General features: G+C 40.1%; 1 protein-coding gene across 1 annotated transcript in view; it reads left to right on the top strand.

Annotated features, from left to right (window-relative positions):
• Nucleotides 1–999: 999 nt before the first annotated feature.
• The window catches only part of LOC146245183 (organic cation/carnitine transporter 2-like), a 51,748-nt gene continuing 28,891 nt past the window's right edge, over nt 1,000–23,856 (top strand). Inside the window, exons 1-4 of the mRNA XM_084683430.1 lie at nt 1,000–1,428; nt 1,909–2,012; nt 19,171–19,325; nt 19,558–19,729. Of these exons, the coding sequence (XP_084539556.1) occupies nt 1,000–1,428; nt 1,909–2,012; nt 19,171–19,325; nt 19,558–19,729 (860 nt within the window). The remainder of the gene's footprint in view (nt 1,429–1,908; nt 2,013–19,170; nt 19,326–19,557; nt 19,730–23,856) is intronic.

Raw genomic sequence — 23,856 nt, forward strand, 5'->3', positions numbered from 1 at the left:
TCTATTCAAAGATTATTTTGTGATTAAACAGCTTTCTTGTGTAAACCCTAGCTTCCTGTTCCTCCAGTGCTGCCCCTTATACTGTGTCCATAACTAATGTTTGTGTATGAGACAACTGTTTGTGTTGTGTACACTTAGCAGATGCTCTTATCCAGAGCAATTTACATTAAGTACAGGGACATTCCCTCCGAGGAAAGTAGGGTGAAGTGCCTTGCCAAAGGACACAACGTAATTTTTGCAAAGCCAGGAATCGAACCGACAGCCTTCTGACTAATAGCCCGAATCCCTAACCGCTCAGCCATCTGACCCCCGTGTGTGTGTGTGAATGTGTGTTTGTATACATGTGTGTGAAACCACAATTTGGGCAGCTGAGTGTTTATGTGAAGGTACTCACAAAAAACAATGAATGTCATAGTTTGGAAAATAAGTAGTGTAGGGAGTGGATGTGGGGTCAGTAAATATGTAGGGTAAAGTGTAAATGAAAGTAAAGTTTTGCGAGATTTTTTTTTTTTTAAACGTGTTGTTACAGAGAGAGCTCTATTTCACTGACGGCCCAAGGACCAGGGCGCAGGTCATAGCAATCAAGGCTCCACGTGCCTGCCATCCTGCAACTCAAACAGACACAGATACAGAGTTCCAACAGACGAGAGGAGGTTGTCACTGTGTGTGTGTGTGTGTGTGTGTACAGTTCAAGTCTATGAGAGGTAATAGTTAAGCTGCAGCACAGACAGCTAGCTGCTCATTGAGGTGCTTATAGCTTCCTGAGAGAGGATGTGTTCTTCTCAGTCTTCGGACAGGTATAGTAGAACCCTCAAGGTGACAAGACAACTACAAAGACAGATTATCATATAGATAGCAGTTAAATCCAGACTTCCTACACGTGTGGTCTTTGTCTCCCTACCAGAGAGGAAATATACCCAGGCTATAGAACTATAGTTACATGAGACAGATAATAATAACAGACGGGCAGATTGAAGCGAAAACACAGTAGGAAGGGACATGGACGAGGAAAAAGTAGTGAAGACGGTCGCAGAGGTGCGAGACTTTGACGAAATCACTGCCTTTCTTGGATCATGGGGTCCCTTCCAGCGAATGGTGTTCCTGGCTCTGGCCATCAGCATCCTTCCAAACGGCTTTGTAGGCATCTACATAGTGTTTGCAGGTGACACCCCTCCTCATGAATGCTACATACCTGAAGATTCCAACATCAGTGAGGTGTGGAGGAACGTGACCATTCCTCTGGTGACTGTAGATGGGGTGACAAAACAGAGCTCTTGTTCCAGGTTAAACCTGGACATAGTCAAGAACTACTCCAGTCAGAATATCCTACCAGATGTACACATTAACCTGAGTAACATTCCACTGGAGAGCTGTCTGGATGGATGGAAGTACAGCAGAGAGATATACCTGTCAACTATCGTCACAGAGGTGAGTCCTAGACCACTTATATGTAACAATTTGAGACACTAAACAAGAAAACACTAGCAATAATAATGCAGATAGTACTTGGCTTTCAAGGTGATATGATTACAATAAAAAATGTCGATACATTTTCAAATACATTTTTATTGCTTGACAGATTACCACAGACCATACATCTTTGCACTGTTTCTGGAAATTCTATGGTGCTGACTACCAAACACATGTTAGAACTATTCACTTCTGATCCCTGATTTTATGCTGTACACCACATGTATGTCCCCTAGGATTAAAGTATTTGCTACATTAATACATTGTCAATAGTAATGTCTCTTAAATCAAAAGGGTCCAGCATTAAAATTGTATTTGAATTTAATTCCAATTTCATTCACGTTGAAAATGATTGGGAGAAGTCATTTTAAAATGTTGTCATGTAATATATAGTATATGTATACTTTCCAAGTATTTTGAGTCATGTGTGTATGGCAGTGGGACCTGGTGTGTGACAATGCATTTAAGGAGCCTCTGACGTCCTCGATCTACTTCATGGGTGTCCTGGTGGGGACATTTATCTCTGGCCAACTGTCTGACAGGTATGCATGGGTGTGTCTGTAAAGTTTGTATGTCAGTACAGTGTGTGCATCAACCAAGTTTGTCACATCCAGTTATCCAGGTACAAATGAAAATAACTTTTTTTTATTGTCCCGACAGCACAGTTAAAGTTAAGATAACAGGTAATTTAGGATAAACAAGTAGACATGAAAGGTGTAAAAACGTATAAATAAATAATAGGATAAATAATATAAATACTAGTATTTATTATGTATTATTCTTATGACTTAATAAAAATGCTTGCGGCCGCTGTAGCGAGGAAGTTTATTTAACTACAGCACCACCAAAAACCTGTTTATTAATATTTATATATAGGTCAGATATAACTTCTTTTGTGTCATAAAGAAAAGCTTAGCAGTATTGGTACCCAAACCTAGACAAAAATTGTCTGAGAAGCATCATTCACACCTCTCACTGAAGCTGTGGGCTAAAAAGTGCAAAAGAACTAGCGCTTAAATCAATTAAAATAAATGTTTCAAATGTGAAAAAAGTTTCAAAACTATAGATTGCATAACGCTTCGTGAACTATTGCAAATTATTTGATTGATAAATCTTTTTTTGTTGTTGTTTGAAGCCTTGTTTTTGGTTTCAGTGACTTTTTATGACAACACAAATGTTCAAGTGGTTATTTTGCTGCTGGTCAACACCAAAAACGGTGATTGCCAAAGTAGCACAAAGAAGATTTGGAGCTAGATAAAAATGAGCTAAACCTACTTTGTGCAAAACTTAAGGGAGGAGTTAGGGTGGGTAATAATAATTAGTTTAACTGTAACTTACAGTATATCATTTTAGATAGAGAACAGGACAGGGTCCAGGGGTTCATATGCCTGATGGCTTGGGGGGAAAAGCTGTCTCTGAACCTGTTGGTCTGGCCTTCAGTATTGCTACACTGGCTGTTTATCAATCCACGTTTTTCTCCCTTCTTGTGTTCTTGCAAACTCATTTTACGTAATTTTTCATTGCCAGGTATCATTCCAATCCAAAGAACACAAGTCAGCAGTAAAATGGGCAGTGTAGTCGCTGAAAATGTGCTATAAATAAATAAATTTGCTCCGAGTTTTCGATAACCGAGCTAGCAAGCTCAGGGTATTGCGCAACACCTGCTTCTCCCTCCAATTCTTTCAATAGATAATCTATACAGGCGTTAGCAATAGGCTAGACTGCTATTCGTTTTCTGGCATTTTTTTTCGTAAGCTTCCCTTCTAATGTCTATTCCCTTCTAGCTAGAGTCATTTGCTAAGTAAGGTAACTATATTTAGATATTAGCATAGCTAGCAGTGGACCCCGAGTGCAACACAACAGAATGTTTATTAAATGACATGCTGCTACTAGGTATTTCAGGACATGCTGCTCCTACCGTATTTCTGGGTTGGCCTTTGTTACACAATGTTCATTTTTGGTGCAGCGTTTAATCGAGGGCAGCGTTTAATCGAAGAAACAAGGTACATTAAATTGTAATTTTGTGTGCTCTTGGGGGCCCTCTGGTGGCCACGGGGGCCTTAGGCAGCCGCTTAGTTCGCTTATGCCTTGGGCCGGCCCTGTTGGCGGTAACGTCGCTATTTACAAAACCAAGTAATTTTTCAGTAGCGAAGCACTTTTATTGATCCAAGTAGCGCAGTAGCGTCCTCGAAAGCTAATTTGTCGTGGACATTTCTGATGTTCATACATAAGGTTGGTGGATTGTGTTGACAAAGCACTGAAAAGTATCTCACATATCCTGTTCTGCAGTTCACGTCACAACCGATCTCAAGAGAGCTGAGTACAGGGAGGGCTGTCATCGTTTCATCTCCACTCACAAAGCGCCTGCGCGGCAAGTCTGACTAGATGACAGAAAAATATTTAAACTTTGTATTATTACTGTTTGGGGCTATTGCCCATTTCATCAATCTATGTGATTTAATTATGGATAATAAGGCTGTATGATGGTAGTTGTAGTCACGATTGTTTTCCTAAACAGAGGTCGGAGACAGTTCTTAGCAAAGTTAATTTGTAAACTCATTTCATGTTAATGATAGAACATGTTTTCGTTCATCAAAAGACAATGACGGATAAATATGAAATTAGTTTTGAGATTACGTAAAAATGTTCTTCTCCTTGAGAACTATATGTTTTGAACAATGTGTTTTCAATTTTTTGGTGTATTGTTTACTGACTGCTTGATAGTGTATATCATTTTTATCACTTTGTTTATGATTTGAGAGCAGTGTTTGATTTTAAAACAGGTAAATCTGTTTTGAGGTGAAAGTTTGATTTTGAGGACAGGTAAAACTGTTTTGAGGCGAAAGTTTCATTTTGCAAGAGAATTCAAGGTTTTGTAAATAGTGCTTGAAGATGAGGTTTTGTATTTACAGTTCTGAGAAAATGGGTGACTGTTTCAAGAATGTGTTTTAGCAATTGTGAAAAACTGTAAAGTGGAACTGAACTGATTTATGAAGTACGGCTCATATATTTTTTTTTATAAAATCATAAAACTTTATCTGACAACTAAAAGAGCAAAATGTTCAATTTGTTAATAAAAACGTTTTAAACTCTACTATTTAACTAATGGGCGCGGCCATCTTTGAATCGTCATGTCTGTGACGTCACGAGAATGGTTAGGTACTGAGACTGCCACCTGCAAGCAGTGATCAAGATAGACATTGATAGATTTTAAGGGCGAACAGAGGTATAAATGTCTTAAAACAAACCAGCTAAAACAAGGTGGAAAGTAGGATCTTACTGGCTGGTTGTACAAACACATTTTACAAGACATAAGGCATTCACTATAATGTCCACCTAAGCGGCAACTGGTTTTACGATATGGCTTGTATTTATACAGCGCCAAATCCCAGTTCTTTCTAAGTACATAATTTACACACTAGAAATGTCGATTATTTATAGAATATGGCATAGAGTTGTATGTTATTCACCTTATTCCGCCCCGCCCACTTTTTTCATATTTTTGCACTTCCGTTGTATTTGCACTTCCGCTTTACCGGGGATATCATTCAATTCAATGGAGAACTGTTGAGGATTCCCACTGCTAAAATATTAAATCATTTGGTGGATTTGTGCAAGATGTGTTATGTTCGTGTGCTACAACAAGTCAACACATACACCCTTTCACTGGATGGCTTGAAAACGACTTTTTGTTGATATAATTCGTTTGCCGGTCAGATCGCTGCCCTGCACTCTGCTGTGCTGCGATATGCAGGTATCACATTAGCCACAAACATAAGATATTCTAACGATTTCACTGCAGGGCATATGCATTTGCTATACTTTGTTTGAAAGCTTAGGTCCTCTAGAATAAAGTCGTGTGATACATTTTACAGTCAGTACATGTATTGTGACTTCTTCTCAAAACCGACCAGCTAGCATTGTGAGCAGAACGTTAGCTAGCTTCTTGTTTATCTACTTGAGGCTCTAGTTTTTATATCAGGTGTAGCGACTGCTCTCCAATAAAGGCCGCTAAGAGGCTTAATGGGCTCCAGGCAGTTACGCGTCCAAACAATCTCCAACTCCGGTGATGGGTATAGTTTAAGAGTTTAATGAATGAAAGCCAGAAGTACAACGGATGAATGAGAACATGTAGATAGTGTTGAAAATAAACAAATAAAATATAAACTGCTATAATTGATGGTTATTTGACGTTGTTGACGATAAGTTGACGGTAAACAGAAAATAAAACAGGTGCGCCACCAACCCCCTTTGTATCCTAACCCCCTCCCGCCACAAGTGCCCCGGTACTTACTTTTGCCTTCACAACACAACGGTCATTGATAACTTGGTACTGCGTCTCCCTCACCCATCCACACACCATCTGGTTATAGGCCTCAAAACCTTTGTAGGATTTAAGGTCTTCCGCTGTGTATGGGCTCGGCGAGAAAACCAGGTAGTTGACTATATTGGGATATGCACCTGAAGGAAGAATCACCGGGTTGTCACGGATAACGCTAACTCGTAGGGATCTGCACCGCCAATAAATTGTAATTTCTCGAAATATCGCACTTTTTCTTGTGGTCCAAGTCCTTCCCTATATGCTTTTGCAACTTGGACGCGTTTTGATGAACTTTTCGGTTGTTTGGATATGGCTACATTCACTTCAAGTATCCAAAGCGCATAATACTCCATTGTACTCTGTTCAGTTTTTTACACCGAGTGCCTCCACAATGGCCGCGCATCCGGGTTACCGCCCAGAACATGACGTCGGTGAAAACCTTCTATTAAAAACGTTTTTTTTGACATACATTTTAGGCTGTGGCATTGAAGACAGACACACCACACAAGCCTGAGTTTAAATACATTATTTAATGTGACATTACTTACTGTACATTACTGTACAAGTCTTGAATTGCTTACATGTATAATTATGTTAGTACACCATGGCACGATACGATACTTGCTGTGCAGCAATGCACGTTTTATCCATGCGTCGTGTGCTGACGTTGTGACGTAGGCTAGCACACAAAGTTCCGTTCGTTGACACAAGGCACTTTTTGCCACAAAAAATGAATTTCAGCCTAAAGCGTGCAACCGAACGTAAATAAAAATACAGGCAACTCAATTGCTACCAAGACGAAACTTTTGACATTTGCGATTAGCGGGAGGTGGGTCTCAAAAAATGAAAAAAAAAAGTCCATAGCCCAGGGGCCTCAAGTGCTATTAAGACGCCCCTGGTCACGCCTGGCAGCAAGGAGGACCCTAAAACGGAGTGCGGAACGGAAAGTTTATTGAAGGAAAACTGAAAACTTACGATCAAAGCTCTGGAACCAAAATAGAAAACAAGCAGTAGAAGGCAAGTAAAAAGGGATGATCCGAAAAACGTGGTCAGGAAAGGCAGGGTCCGAGAATGTCGCGGCTCAACATGGCAGGGGGAAAAGCGTATATAGTAGTGATGTTATGCTCGATACCGTGCTCACAAAGCGGTATCGACCTTTCAAAACAATTTGTACCGATACAAACGTGTCGAGCGTGGCTTCAAATGGGCAAAAACCACGTGATCAGAGTCGAAGTGTCAAAGTGACGTCCGAAGCATCGGACGTCACACGAGCAGCTGAGACAAACGGCGTTTTATTCAAACGCTTACAAGACATCAGACATCACTAATATTCGTAGGTTATAAAGAGGAGACGTAGGCCTATTTACGGACACTACATTCATTGACAGAACCAGAGATACAGATAGATTGCCAGAGCTAGATAGACAGAGATATAGATATGAGATAGTAGGTGTACACAAGCACATAGCCTACATCTTTCTCTAGTTTTACCAGCCTTCAAATGTGGCCATCCCTTTCCCGGTTGCAAAAGCATGTTCCAAAACCTTAACCGCTAGCTTACATTATTATATAGTGATATATTCTTTTAGCATATACTTATACTAAAACAGGGTGAGGGGATGCTATCTCACTACGTCTGAGTGAGTAGTTGCGCTCTTACCACGAGTCCATACTCAGTTGAACTTTGTGTAATTAACGTTATAAGAACCTAAAAATAAATATCATAAACGTAAAGTAGCAAAGACGTTACGTTGTTTATAATACAACAAGATATATGATAACATATTTTTGACACTTGCAAATCAAAACATTTGTCACATAACCTTTATTTATCAAGTTGTCAATGACGATTATGAGACTGACGTCTCGAGGACTTGACGTCACTTGATTCCTTCCATTGCTCGATACAGTCGCCATACCATAAACTGACCAGCAGATGTCCTTATGGAGAAGATGTATCGAACACTTCGAAAAAGCGATACTTTTTCGAGACAACTGTGTCAAATAGCTTGTTGCTTCGAAAAGCTTTGTTTCCCCCATCACTAGTATATAGCAGGATCTAGAACAGGTCTCAAGCATAACAAAACTCTTCAGCAAAGAAGGAGGGAAAACAGAGGGTATTTATAAGGGGTGTAATCAGTGCAAACAGGGAACAGGTGGTGAGAAGGAAAAAGCTGCTGATTGAAAGAGCGCTGCCATGACACACAGTGACCACTAGGTCACCCCTCAAATCCTGACAATTATAACAAGCACACAGAACTGATGGTCCAGGTGCGACCGGAGGATGAACGGCCGGGGGGGCGATGCTCGGTACGGCTCACGCTGCAAGAGAAGCCGTGTGTTGGTGAACCCCGTCTGTCTCTGGTGCATGTTAAAACTGTCCGCCATTGGCTCTTCTCAAAATATATCCACCTATTTTCCCTTTAATTATCAATAGGGAACTTAAATGGCATTGCAGCACAACTGGAGTTCTTGCATCCAGGGAAGATGCAGTTGTGGGTGGTAGGGACATCCTGAAGCTAGCTAGCTAGCTGATGTAAGCTTCAATAACAGTACAGCAGGAGGAGCCACTCAGTGATCTGACGTAGTCCGTCATTTTACGGATACCCCTTGGCTGTGATTGGTCCGTAATAGGAACCGCTTGCGTCAGGGGCGGGGTTGTCGTGACCAACAAGACGAACAGAATCCTTTGAACGCCATTGCTTTAAGTTTACAATTCATATTTCAGCTAAACAGTACATGTAAATCAGCATCTGAATTAAAATGTGACGAGAAACGGGCAGTGTAGATGCTGAAAATATGCTTATTTTATTGATGAAACGGCTAATTTGTAAATTTGCTCCGACTTTTCGAAAAACTAGCTAGCATCGCAGTGCAGCGCTCTCTGCTGTTCTGGCGGTGAATTGCTTTCAGCACGCAGAGCCGTCGGAGGAGTATAAATTCAACCAATCCGTCCGACTCAGTGCGTGCGTCTGTCCGTAACGGAGTCAGTTATGAATCGGCCGTAACTCCACATTTCAGTGCGAAAATGTTTTAGCGCTTTGCACATCTAAATTAATGCACTGACTAATAAAGTAAATTGTTAAAACTCAAACTTTAGATTTTACTGGGGCACAGCAAATTTATACTGGGGCACTTGCCCCAGTAAAAAGGGTCTAACTACGCCCATGGAAAGTCACTGTATTTCCAAGCCCTGATAGTGTAACTGAGACGACACAGAAAATTATTCTTTCAAGTAATAAGCCCCCGTTCAAGTGTTGAGCATTAAATTAGCTGCACGGTCTGTAGAGATCTTGGGACGAAGCCACTCAGGGCTCAACATTAACATTTTTTGTAATGCCAGTGGGTTTGAAACTTACTGGCGCCAAGACAATTTTTAATGGCCCCTCCTCAAAGTCGTAATTTCATTGTTACAACAAAACCAAAGACTTATAAGTTGTGTTATTCTGTTTATTAAACACATCCTGGATATAAAAATAACAAAAATGAAATCACATTTCTAGTGATAATAAAAAGGTAATAGTCAGAAAAACAATTGACTTTTAACCTCAAACGTGACATGCTCTCTTCCCTGCTGACAGCCATCTCTCTGCACAACTGAAACCTCTGGTCCCTCAATGCTAATATATAAAAGCTTCCATAACATTTCATCAGTATGATACTAAGTACCCAAGTTGACACCATTCTTCCGCTGCAGTTCAATAGCCTGGGGGAACGAGGCGAACGGCTGGCCCGTCTTAATGACGTGATATGCCGTTGTTATAAGTCGTGCATTAACACTATGGGCATCTACATTGAAATTCCTGAACAGCATGGTCAACGGCCTGGAAGATGGATTGTCAACCATCCGCTTAGCTGTCATGCAAACCAGGTGCTGTCATCTACTGCTAGCATGGCTGGTCAGGTATTGTTTTAGAAAATTGTCGGTGCCTGTGTAACATGTAAAAATATCCACAGAGCTCATAGCTCTACTTTGCTGCCATCTTCACTTTATTGTCTCGCGCCAGTCTTGCGCCAGTTGTTAAAAAATGTATAGAGATTAGAGAATTACAATTTGACAACCACTCGTCACTCCTCAACTCTTGATTTGCCAACTGTGTGCCCCACTAGCTGCAAAGTTATTTATGCATTTAGCAGATAACAAAACATATGAAGGATGTTAACTTTTACATTGCAAATTTTTTTTTCAATCAATAATTTGCAGTGGCCCGGTCGGGCCAGTGAGTTGCTAGTTTAACTGTCCCAACGTTACTTTTTACTGGCCCCGGGCCATCGTTATTGTCGAGCCCTGCCACTTTTTTGTTCTAAAACCGGGTATAAGCCGCTTCGAAATATAAGCCATACAACCACAAGAAAACATCTGGTAAAATCTGGGTACAAGCCGCGGCTTTACTTCCGAAAAATACTTCCGAAAAAAGTACTTCCACGCTGGCGAGAAGGCACTATTTTTTATGGTGGCTCACAGGTGCATACCACAGCAACATTAGCGAAGCAAACAAAAGTTGAAAACACAACAACATTAACACACAACGACATTTACAAAAACGAAACATTTATAAAAACAATGTAAGTATAAATAAATAAATGTAAGTGTAAATAAATAAATGTAAGTATAAATAAATACATGCAGTAACACGACTCAGCAGTACACATTTGTATTTTTGACAAAACTCGTTGTCCTGTGTTTTATTATGATCATAATCATGAACAATTCATTAAAGGAAACATTTTAAATGTTCATTCAAATATTCATATTGATGATGCATTCACTTAATCAATTTTGAGGCATTGCTTTCCCCGACACGAAAGTAGATAAACTGATTTTCTAAGCCAAAAGTATTGGTATTGGCAATACTAGCCCTGTATTTACTCCTTGGTCTGATCTATACCACATCATACAGTGTCGCACACCCCTAGCAGCTGTAGAGAGATCCCTCTAGATTGAAGACTGGTGGAGTCTGCCTGGTGTGTAATTCTGTTCATTCACCAATCAGAGGCTTTAACCCGCCCCCTGACTTGGTGACGTGAGACAACAGATTTATTTTGCTGTGTGCAAGTTACGCCGTGGATAAATGTAAATGTAAGGATAAATAAATAAATAAATGTAAGTATAAATACATAAATGTAAGTATAAATAAATACATGTAAACACATGAAAACGTAAACATATATATATATATATATATACACACACAAATACATGTAACATTTATATATTTTGTGTCATTTATTTAAGCTTTGTGTTATATAATTATTTATTTATCCAAGTATTTATTTATTTATTTTTGGCCCCTATAATCCTCCATACCTCTGTAGTCTTGTCTCCTTTGTCGAAAGAATAGGCGGGGCTCAGGCAGCGCATACACACAGCGGACACCGACAGGTAAAGAGAAGGCGTGAACCCACTGTCTTAAGAAGTGTAGGCTACTGTTTCGTCACATCACCAACCAGTTAGCAAGAATAAGTTAGCAAGAATAAGTTAGCAGGAATAAGTGAACAAGAATAAGTCCAAATGGACTTAAAGCCGCAATCCTCAGCTCCGGTGTGGGAACATTTTGGCTTTAAGTCGAACGAGAGAGGAGAGCCAATTAACTTAAACGAGCCGTATGTCGACTTTGTTCAAAAACAGTCTCAACGAAAAGAGGCAACACAACCAACCTTCAATCTCACTTAAAACAACCATCCCACCCAGGTTTTGAACCTGGGAACAAGACCTAAAGCTGGAGCGGGGTCTCCCATACAGTTATCTGTTGCAGATGCCTTTTCTCGACAGTCCAAATACAAACGCGATATCGCGAAATGGCGCACACGCACAGATAGCGTAGGCTAACTCGCTTTATACCATGGTCTGGGTGAATACTCGATTCTGATTGGCTGCAGGGGTGTAAATTATAGGGTGATAACGGACACCTACTGCGTCATTGCAGAAAAACTGTCTTCACCGTTCTAAATTATTCCGCTGGCTTCACAGGAGCCTGTACAAAATATCTTAAATATGTAACCATAACAACAGTGACGTAGTCAAAGCCTCCATTTACAATAAGTGAAAGACTTTAACAAGCAAACTTGTATTTACAACATGAGTGACTTCAATATTTATTTTAACCTATTTGAAAAATGTTTCTTTTCTGAATGTAGTGTGTCAGTGTCACGTAACCGCTCATCTCACATCCCATTCGCTATTCACCTCGCTAGTCAATCTACTTCAGACAGTCTGCGGCTAGTAGCAACTCTACACATGGCCGATTATTTTCTTCTTAAAAATCTTGATTTTATTTGGGGACAATAACATGGCTTGATAGCTGGCTAGTCTTGTTGTTAAACATACTGTCAAATTATAATCACTGATTGGAGAAAATGTCAACTATGATGCGATCATCTCACATCCATTTGCTATTCAACTCGCTCCACAGGCTGCGGCCATACTGTAGCCCTAGTACTAGTATATGGCCGATATTGTTCGTGAAAATCTTGATATTGATTTTGGGACAGTGACATGGCTGGTTAGCTAGCAAATCTTATTGTCTAACATACTGTAAAATTATATTTACTGTTTGTCAACCGTACACAATGTTATTGGCTTTGAATCCTGCTAGCATAACGTTAGCTTTTGGGCTAATAGCTCAGCCAAAGGAAAGCCGGTGTTGGTTCTATGAGCTGAGCGGACTATAAATATCAGAGTTGGCTAACGTTAAAAAACGTTAGATTTCTATTGCTAAACGCCTTAAAACATAAATTAATGTTTGTAAAAAAAAAATCGTTGGCAAGTGACCATGGTATAAGCGGGATAATGCCCTTCGAGGTGTCCAATATCATCTGATAACGGACTCGTTCACGCCTCCGCATCGTCCGTTATCAGATGATATTGTACACCTCGTCGGGCATTATCCCTTACATATCGCTAAAGAGATGCCGCCATTAAATACAGTCGAAAAACCAGCATTTCAAAATATGCTGCAAACGTTTGAACTCGCTATATCGCTAAAGAGATGCCGCCATTAAATACAGTCGAAAAAAACAGCATTTCAAAATATGCTGCAAACGTTTGACAAACAGTACGAATTGCCAAAGAAAACGTACATCTCTCAAACGGCCATTCCATCATTGTACATCAAAGTAAAAGACGATATTCTGAAGGAGATAAAAGACATCTCATTTTACTCTGCCACTACAGATATGTGGTCAAGCTCAAATATGATGCCTTATATGAGCTTGACCATACACTACATAACTGCTGACTGGACTCTGCAGTCAAAGTGTTTAGAGACCAGATACATATCCCAGAACCACACTGTAGACTTGCTGAAGCCCTTCAGTCTGCTTTAGCAGACTGGGAATTGGATGAACGCAAAATGGCCTGTATAACTACAGATAACGGTGCAAACATTGTGGCTGCAATACGTAATCTTGGCTGGTCATGGCTTAATTGCTTTGGACACAACCTCCATTTGGCTGTTTCCCATGGACTGGACAGTGACAAGGATCGCACAGCGCGTGCCATGGGACTTTGTAGGAATCTTGTCAACACCTTCAACCTGAGCTGGCTAAAGAAGAGAGACCTGAGGAAGGCACACACTGAAACCAATGTCCCCCAACACAATCTAGTACTGGTGAGTGATGATAACTTGTTATACAACACAACATATTTAGAGGGTAAATATCAACCTTTTTTTAATTTTATTTTTATTACTTACTTTGGGGCCTGTTTGTATGTATTAAATAATTGGTTACATTATAATAACTATGTAAAATTATTATTTGTGAAAGTGCTACTCGTAAAAGTAGTATTTGATGTATAATGTTAGAATAGACAAACAAATGAAAAAAAACTGTGTTATATTTTCCACGGGATGTCGCCACACGATGGGGTACCAGCAAAAAATGATAGAGAGGGTCCTAGTGCAACTCCCAGCCATAAGACGTGTCCTGGTTGAAGATCGAAAACATGGCCACCTCAACCCAACCTGGCAGGATGTTTCTGTGTTGGAATCCATTAATGCAGCAGTCAAGCCAGTGGCTGATTTCACAGATGTCCTCTCAGGGGAAAGATATGTCACTGTGTCCTCAGTAAAGCCTGTGTTGGAACTTCTTCAAGGGGAACTCTTATCACCAGACCCAAATGACACTGCACTGACAGCAAACATAAAGGCAAACATGTGCAAGGTATTGAAAACGAAATACAGCCCATCTGAAATCCAAAACCTTCTGACAAAGGCCACCATCTTGGATCCAAGGTATCGTGGTACCATGGAGGATGCAGAGGTTTTGGATGATGTCAAAGGAAAGCTCTTGCAAGAACTACTAGACATGAACGAGGAAGAATTAAAAAGAGAATGTGCCAGTGGTGAGAACTGCGTTAAAGCTGCAGGGGTAAGCGAAGGATCTGAATCTGAACCTCCAGCAACCAAGAAAAAGAGGCTCTGTGACCTTCTCCAGAACAGAAGAACCCAACTTACAAGTCACCAGACTCTGGCATCGGTTCCAAAAAGAGTGCAGGCTGATGCGGAGCTGACCAAGTTCCTCCAAGAAGAAGCAGTTGATGCATCATCTGATCCCTTGATGTGGTGGTGTGATAACCATAGAAGATTTCCCCTAATAGCCAAGTTAGCACAAAAATACATGTGCATTTGTGCAACAAGCACTAGCTCAGAAAGAATGTTTAGCACAGCTGGTAACATTGTTACCCCACAAAGATCCTGCCTTAAGCCCCACAAGGTAAACATGTTGGTGTTCCTTTCTCGTAATCTGCCTAACAATTAAGAAACTGATCTGGCAGCAGAAATGGCCTGTTGATGCATCTGTGCCTTTGTGTGAGACACTTTAAAAGTCTAAACTGACTTTGTTAACATTGTTACTTTGTTTTGATCTAGTTCTTTTTAACTTGCACTTTTTTGTTAAGAAAGGTGTATTTATTTAATTTATTTAGTTTATATTTTTCACATTCCGATTCTAAAGAATAAAACGTTCTTTACAAAAGTGTACTTGCATTATTCTGCTATTATATTGTCATATTGTCATTATGTAATCAGTGGCATAAAAAGTCGCCTTTCCGTTCTAAAAAGCCTTTGAAAATGTCATTGACGTCATACACATCGTACGACCAGAGTTACTGCTTGACGGTAAGTTCTGGTTACTTCCACTTTTCTCTCGAGGCATCGACAACACAGCTGACAGGTTAGCACCCTGTCAATACACATGCTAGAAAGAGTTTTGGCTTGCTAATGTTGTTGCTAATGTTGCTAATGCTCTGACATTCTGGTTCTGCTTCGGATGCCATCAAGCGGGATCTCTGGTCGTAGTCAGTCCTTAACTAACCAATCATCATTCGTTAGCAGAATGCTAGCGTGTTATGGGCAACAACGACTTACCCTGTAAGAAATCGATAGGACATAAGTACTCATTCAACTTTTGACCTGTAATCCATGTTGAACATGCAAAAACTACAATCAAATCTGAGATTTCTCAACGACAATCAGGCGAAAGAGAACAATTTAGCCGTTTAGCTCCATAGACTCCCATTCATTTTGCACTCGACCGCGATCACTCCCAGTGGAACTCTGGTGGAACTGCAACAAAATTCGGTACAATGGGGCTTAATAGGGAGTGGGCAGGCTCTCCATAGACCATAGAGTTAATATAACTAGAGTAAGCTACTTTTGTCTTCCAAGATGGTGTCCCCATTAATTTCTATGAAAAGTGCTCAGTGTCGCAGTAAGGCAAGCGAGAGCGCGAGACTGGACGCGGCCATCTTTCCACTTCCGTGTCTTCCAGTCTAGCTTTAAACAGTAGGTGCGTTCGACATGGACTGCGGCTGCATGAAACGACCGGCGAGAGTAGCCGCTTGCAGTCACGGAGGAGTTGAAAACGGCTCTGTGAAGTCGGACATTCCAGCTTCTCGTGGTTTGCTGAGTTGATGTCAGTCATGGCCGATCAAGCGCTGTTTGCTTACTTTACTTTATTTATAATTAAACTTAGTCTTTCCGTTAGTGAAGAGGCTGACTAAAACCCTTTCTTCAACACATTTTTAATTCAATTAAACTTTTTTGAGCGTTGGCGAAACTGAAGGTGTCCGAATATTACAAAACACGCCTCACAGTTGTTGTATGTGAGTCTGGCCTATCATGAAATAGCTGTGTCGTCACTTGAACCTGTGCAGTTGCTCTTGAGAAAATGCGCTCGGCTACACAGCCGGCAGTTCTCGAATCGATCTCACAGTACTTTGATGGCGACGTCACAGTCACGTATCCTCGGCGCCGTCTCAAGTCGGACAAAAAGTCTAACCAGAATTCACTGTTTCAAGTCAGCCGGCTGCAGCGCCGCATGAAGTCGGATCATGTCGAACGCACACAGTGGCTCTTTTTTTCCCTAGCTCCGAGACCTCGTGCACGCTTGCAACTAGCTGTACACGTCATACTTTGCGACAACCAGTCGCGAGCATAGATTTATATGGTTACGAGCGTGTGAGCTAAGGCATTGCAGTGGCAGAATCTATGGGCAGAAAGTCCGATAAGAATCAGAGACATGATGCACTTAAGGGAAATGTATTCTGTCACTGAAGAGTATTCCTTCCACTTGTTTTTTAGAAATAGGCTATAGGGCTAAATATAGGGCTATTCTAGATGGAACTCATCACATGTTGCTTTTTTTCTTCGTGATATGAGTATGATTTCCAACGCATTGTATTGGATGAAAAAACTTTTAACATGAACAGCTCCGTCGTTGTTCTAGCCAGGCAAAGAAAGCTTAGTTATTTTGGTAACCGAAATCTTCCATAATGCCAGTGTTGTGTCCTGTACCTTTAATGCAGCACAGGAAGTACTGATTCAGGTTGTATAGAGATGAAGAAGTGACTTCCGGGGGATGCCATGCTAGTTCTGCCCTGAGTAAAGTACCTGTTGATTAAGCTCTGCCTACTTCGTCATTTTTCATATATAAGAACATAACACATAGCTTACTGACAACTTTATATTCAAACGAAATGCCACAAAATTCACACTGCCTTCAATTTATCATCAGTGTAGAAATGTGGCCAGTGTTATGTTCATCCTACAAAACCAAACGCCTATTAATGGATATAACGTGACCTAACAAGACTTGGTAATAATGTAATAAATAAAAGCTTGACAACTGTGTCTAAAATATACTTTATTGAACATTTGCCTTTGAAAGGGGCTTATTTACAGAACCATATAGGCTACAAGACGTTTCCATCAGATGTAAGTGGGGGTGAAACATAGTCACTGAGGACCTTTAGTGTCCCACAAAAGCCGTCTGGCTTGATGACACAATCAAAAAAAGAATAATGGGTGTGTTTAACAAAAGCTTAGACTACACACAAGACTAATATTATTTAAATATATATCATTTCCGATTGTGGTTAACAGTTGAAGTATGAATCTTCGTCTTTGCTCCAGATAGACATGTCAACAATATGCTGGTGCTTAACATAATATATTTGCCATCATGTCATGAACGTTTTTACGAAATATCAAATCTGTTTTAAAATAATGTGAATAAACTATATTAACAACATTTCATGTATGTGTGACAACCATTTGCTAAACTTGCTACAACAAGGCAGGCAACTCAAGCCATTTCTCCCTGTGCTCACTCTATGGCTCATTCAGCTCAATGTAAATCGGCTATCGGCCAATGTGAACTTCTGTGCTGTTCTCCAGTTAGTATCCGCGAGCACATTTGCAGGCAGCTAAATTATTCTATGAAAAAGCTAGTAGTATGAGCCAGGTTCGAGAATCGAAAAAAAATTATTGGGGGAGATAGTTTTGTAAATATTGACTTGAGTTAATAGAATAAATACGATAGGAAGAGTCGGAAACCTAACCGTAAATGCAATACCACCTACATCCACCGGGGCCGTTGCTTCAAGCCGAGGGGCAAGGGGTGGGGGCTTGCCTTAAACAGGCTCTGCACCAGACCCCCTGAGGCGTTTGAGGGGCCCCTAAACATTTTAATACATTAGTAAGTAATAGGAAAATTATATTTTGAAGTTTACTTCTTGAAGTACTTACATTAAATGAAAGTGCACTTGAAAGTATTGTGAAGTATACTTTGAGTCTCTTTACGAAGTAAACTTCATGAACTGAAAGTGCACTACACAGGTTACTTTAGAGTATTCCAAGGTATACTTATAAGTACTTTAGGAAGTATACTTGATTAACTGAAAGTGCACTACACAGAATACTTTGCAGTATTCAAAAGAAAACCTTGAAATACACTATAAGTGTACTTTAAAGTGTACTAAATTACCTAAAAAGTGGGCCAATTCAGTTTACTTAGTACAAAAAACGTATATAAGTAAGTACACTGCTAGTATACTTTAAGTAACATGATAATAGTATACTTTTTATACTAAGTATACTTACAAAATAAACTTGAAGTATACTTATTTTTTGTAAGGGTATGCGTTACTCCTACGCAGAAGGCGAGTTTTGTAGCCTACTTGTGCCTGAACGATAGGGGGACAAGGCAGAGAAGACGGTTTAAACCAAACAGAGCGGCGATTCTGGGTGAGACCTGGCTGAACAGCTAGCTGGTGGGACAATTTTAAAACACCAAATAGTATTGCCAGAGGAGTACGTAAACAGGGCACCGTGGCGGGAGGGAGGAGCAGGAGTGGCGTAACCATGACAACGATCGTCATGTACCCGTGTTAGTGTGGACGGCAAACATTTGGAAAACTATATGAAAACGCTAGTGTGGACGGAGATCGTTTGTTTTTTATTGATTGTATATTCTGAGTTTTATTCACATCCATTCTGCAGGTACAATGCATTGTGTCAATCAAATTTGATTAGGTTAAAATCAACAAATAATCGTGATAATTAATCGTGATCCCAATATTGATCAAAATAATCGTGATTATCATTTTGGCCATTATCGTGCAGCCCTACTTATAGTATACTTTAATATACCTCTTTTTTGTAAGGGGAGGATGGATCAATACTTTTTAGCAAAGTCTGTCAACATTCAATCAACGATATTTGGCTTCAAACTGTCAAATATCTTTGGTCGCTCTGACATGTAAGAAGACATGCGGAATTCCGCAAGTGTGTTCCACAACGGCATGCTGTACTGCCTATACTCGTGCATTGATTGGTATCATTGTTCCAGTATCAAGTGCGGCATATATTCCGGTGCGGTTTATAGTCACATTTACAAACACAAAGCTCCCTATTGTGGTTGGTGCGGTTTATAGAAAATTTGTCTTATTTTCCGAAAAATACGGTAATCACAAACGTATCCGACCCCCCCTGTCCGTCCCTTTTGTGTGTGTCAGTGTGTATTCATGTGTGTGTGTTTGGGTACATCCTTATGTGCGTGTGTGCTTGTTCGTGTGTGTACTTGTATGTGTCCTTCAGATTTGGTCGGCGGCCCGTGCTCTTCGTAATGATGGTTCTGCAGACGCTTGCTATCCTCGCACAAGTCTTTTCCCCCAGCTGGGAGGTCTTCTCCGCTATCTTCTTCTTTGTTGGTTTTGGAGGATTTTCCAACTACGTGGTGGCGTACGTTCTAGGTCAGTGATGCTAACAATGTTCAATGCCAATGGGGTGCTTAAATACTTTGATGGTTTTTAATACTTCAAAGTTCTGTGTGTCAGAGTTACAGAGCAACCCCTTTGTAGGTATAAATGTCTATACTACCCAGCCTGAGAAGGGCAACTGATTAACTGCTGTTTATGTTATTATGTGTGTATGTGTATGAATATGTTTGTGTGTGAATGCATGCATGTGTGCGTGTGTTTGCAGGCTCTGAGATCCTCAGTCCCAGGATGCGGGTAATGTTCTGCTCCCTGGGGGTGTTTATGGGCTCTGGAATTGGCCAGATGGCCATGCCTTGTGCCGCCTACTTCCTCAGGGATTGGCGGAGCCTGGTGCTGTCCATGGCTGTCTCTGGAGTAATCTACATACCCCTCTGGTGGTGAGTTATGGAACTTCACCTTCAAATGGGATTTTCGAATAGTGCTATTTTTATTTAACCAGGAAGATTGAGATTACAAATCTATTTTTCAAGGGAGATCTGGCCAAGACAGGCAGAAACATAAAACCGGTAGTTACAGGCAGAATAACACAGAAATGACAAGTTAAAGGGGTGATTGACTGTAGTGATGTGTCGTTTGTTAGTATGACTCGGGAGTAACGAGTAGTCTCAGAGAGCGATTCGTTCATTTTCTCCCTTCCGAGAAAAAAGGTTAAAATAACAAAACCCACTTGTAAACAAATATCATTCACGTCTTACTAAACCTAGTCACGCGAAAGAGAATGAAGTAAACAAATACTTTCTGTTTCCTCTTCTGAGCCAAGTCACATGAAAAATGATCCTAAGACTCGTACCCGAAGACCCAGTCAAAATGAACAAATCATTTATGTTTCCTCTAGCTAGGCAGTACCAAGGCTATGCAGGTCACATGAAAAATGATCCAGAGACTCATACCCTGAAGATGAACGAAGCATTGATCCGAAGACTCGGTTGTCAGAAGAACAAAACATTGATCCGAAGACACGGTTGGGAGGTGAACGATTCGCCGGGTACGAGTCTTTGGATCATTTTTTACGTGACCTGCATAGGCTCATACTGATAGCTAGAGGAAACAGAAATGATTAGTTAATTTTGCCTCAGACTCCGGGTACAGGTCTTTGGATCATTTTCCATGTGACCTGATTCGGCTCAGAAGAGGAAAAGGATTTGTTTACCTTGTTCACTTTCGCATGACTAGGTTTAGTAAGATGTGAATGATATTTGTTCACAAGTAATAATTACAGGTTTTGTTATTTGCCTTTTTTGTACTTTACTTACAGTTAAGTGCAGTGTAATTGTTTGCGGTGATAATTAAATGCTAGTATGAAATGATACCCCGGGTTGAAATGAACGGATGACTCGAAAAAAGATATGTTAATTTTACTGGACGACATTCAAAAAACCGAGTCGGTAAAATGATCCGAACTTTCCAACACTAATTGACTGGGTTTTTGGGTTATTTCACACTGTTCCTTACGGTCTCCGAACAGGGTATGTAACATTGGTTGGGCTGAAAATGGGCCGGGTGATTTTCTATGCGCCCTATTGCAACCCTGTGAAAAAGCCTATAATTAAACAATTTTGAAATGGTCTTGTTGAATATATAGATGAGCTGCGGGCTGATTGGTTAGTTTACAAAGAGTGAAGCTAGTAGCTTTACGCGAAGACGCAACACGGCCAACAGCACTCACTGAAACGGAAGGTGGAGACTAGAAAAAAAACAAATAAATCCATTGTGTCTACACAACATTGTTTTCAACAAATTGACTAGATATCATTTGAAATGATAATGTTAGTGGTTTCACTTCTGTTGTCGAAGCAAACGGGATCGACTTTGATGGGTAACGTTAGCACAGCTTAGCAAACAAACTATCGTGATTTAACTCCGCTTCAGTTAGCTCTAGCAGTTAGCTCTAGCTATTTTGCAGAAAAATAGATTTGGACAAACATGCATCTTGAATTGTAGATTTACATGACAACACGGGTTACTCATTTGAATGAAACACAGTCAGGAACATGAAATAACGTTAGCCCATCGCTAATAAACTAGCGTTAAGTCATCTCACGTTCTACTGATGCTAGATACAGGCAGCGGCGGATACGTTAGCATTGCTAATAACTGTTAGCGACAACAATATCACACAGCATGCGGTTGTGATGAACGTCATAAGGTCGGAACAGCACCTCTTTACATCAGAAGTTTCATAGAAAAATCCTGCTTTACATGTATGGAACGCCGAGTTAGTCAAAATTCAATCAATAAATAAATAGGTCAATAAATAGATAAATACATACATAAATAAATATGGCTATGGAATAAATTGAGAAATTAAAAAAGATGGCAATAAATATATAAATATAGCATTATATAATTACATAGCTGAATCCATTTACCGACATCAATAAATAAATACATTTATTTATTTCAAAATGACGTTTTTGTAAAGACAACATTTATTTATTTTATGGGACTTTTACACGCCACATTTATTTCCACATGTATTTCCACGCCACATTTATTTCCACACTACATTTATTTCTGTGCTGTATTTATTTCAAATCTCACATGCAAATGAGAGGGGCGTGGTTATCGTCAGACCAACGCAGCAGATAGAGCTCTATGCTACCTGTATGGGGGTGACAGTGGAATCGCACTGCCGAACGGCATGGCTTGTCAGGATATATTATTTTGGCACAGATAGTAGATTTTGTAGAGGTACTTGGGCGGATAAGTGCTCTACAGAACATAGATATTGAAGTCTTAAATAGTTTGAGACTTATCGAGCACTGTTCGTGTGCAAGATGTACAGGTAGTGGGGGGTGATAAGTGCCAGGTAATGTTAGCTAACACAGCTAGCAACAAAGAAGACAATCACTGCCACCACCGCTACATCGCTCTGCTATTATGTGGATAACTACGTCGATAAGGCACCTGATTATAACGATCTAGCCTCACCATTATGCCATGCATTACCATTTAGTGAGAGGAGACCTGAAGTGAAGCCAGACCATTCCAGACATTACCCATACCTTTGGATTTACAGTAGGCTACTGCTTCAAATTGAAGTCAAGTTTCTTAACGCTTTGTTATTATTGGCAATTTAAAGTTGCAACTAACCAAGATGTGTCAAGACCAAGACCCATTCAACACAGTACACAATAACCAAACCCAGATATTAGGTACAGGTTTATGGAATTATTCAATATTAAATCAAACCACTACCACTGGACTCGTTTTAATGACCATTCAGTGACAAAACGGGTTTGGCTGTTCATATGTGCCAATACAGCACAACACTACTAGCTCTACAGTAGCTAGCTCTAGCTGAAATGGCCACACTGATGTCGTCCTTTTATTATTTTGTCAGCTAGCTAGCCGGATAGCCAGCCACTTGGCCTACAGTTGCCGACTTCGAGACCGGTGATAGCCAACATACCACCTAGGAAGAGTGATTGTTAGCTTTGCAGACGAGTTCCACGTCACACGAGTGAAAGCCATGTTTATAAAGGTAACTTCAGCGCAACCTCATAGCTATCAAAGATCAAGTCCCCACACGTAGGCTACTAAATCACCGCCATCACTCCCATACAAAGGCAGAGATGACACAGACATTATGGGCAAAGCTTGTCTACATTGTATGCTTTTCGGCAGTGCGATGCCACTGTCAACCCCATACAGGTAGCATAGCTATCTGCTGCGTTGGTCTGACGATAACCACGCCCCTCTCATTTGCATGTGAGATGTGAAATAAATACAGCACTGAAATAAATGTGGAGTGGAAATAAATGTGGAAAAAAATGTGGTGCCGTAAAAGTCTCAAAAAATAAATAAATGTGGCATTAGGAAATAAAAGTCCCATTAATTAAATACATGTTGTCTTTACAAAAACGTAATTTTTAAATAAATAAATGTATTTATTTATTGATGTCGGTAAATGGATTCAGCTATATAATTATATAATGTTATATTTATATATTTATTACAATTTTTTTTTTTTCTGAGTTTATTTCATAGCCGTATTTATTTATGTATGTATTTATCTATTCATTTACCTATTTATTTATTGATTTAATTTTGACTAACTCGGCGTTCCATATACATGGTCCCAGGTTTTCAAAACTGTCCTCGGTGAAATGGTTCGAGCAAATGTGTAATTGAGGGTTTTTCTCATAGACAAATATCACAGCCCGTCGAGTGTTTGGTTCTTTAGGAAGACTGAAACTTGTTCTATATACAGATAAGACAAAACATAAGTTTAGTCTTATCTGTATTCAGAACAAGTTTCAGTTGGAAAAGGGTATTTTGCAAGAGATCAATTGCCTGCACAAGTGTTGATGCACAGCAATACATCAGTGTTATCAGTATAGAAATGAAACTTAGCATCCAACACATTTTCACCCAGACTATTTATATAAATAGTAAATAAAAGTGGACATAATACTGAGCCTTGGGGCACACCTTTGCAGACGGTTGCAGTATCAGAGCATAGGCCATTAAATCTGATGCACTGCAATCTGTTTTCAAGGTA

This window comes from Hypomesus nipponensis, chromosome 20 (assembly GCF_054491055.1).
Source record: "Hypomesus nipponensis isolate SF chromosome 20, ASM5449105v1, whole genome shotgun sequence".
Classification (NCBI taxonomy): Eukaryota; Metazoa; Chordata; class Actinopteri; order Osmeriformes; family Osmeridae; genus Hypomesus; species Hypomesus nipponensis.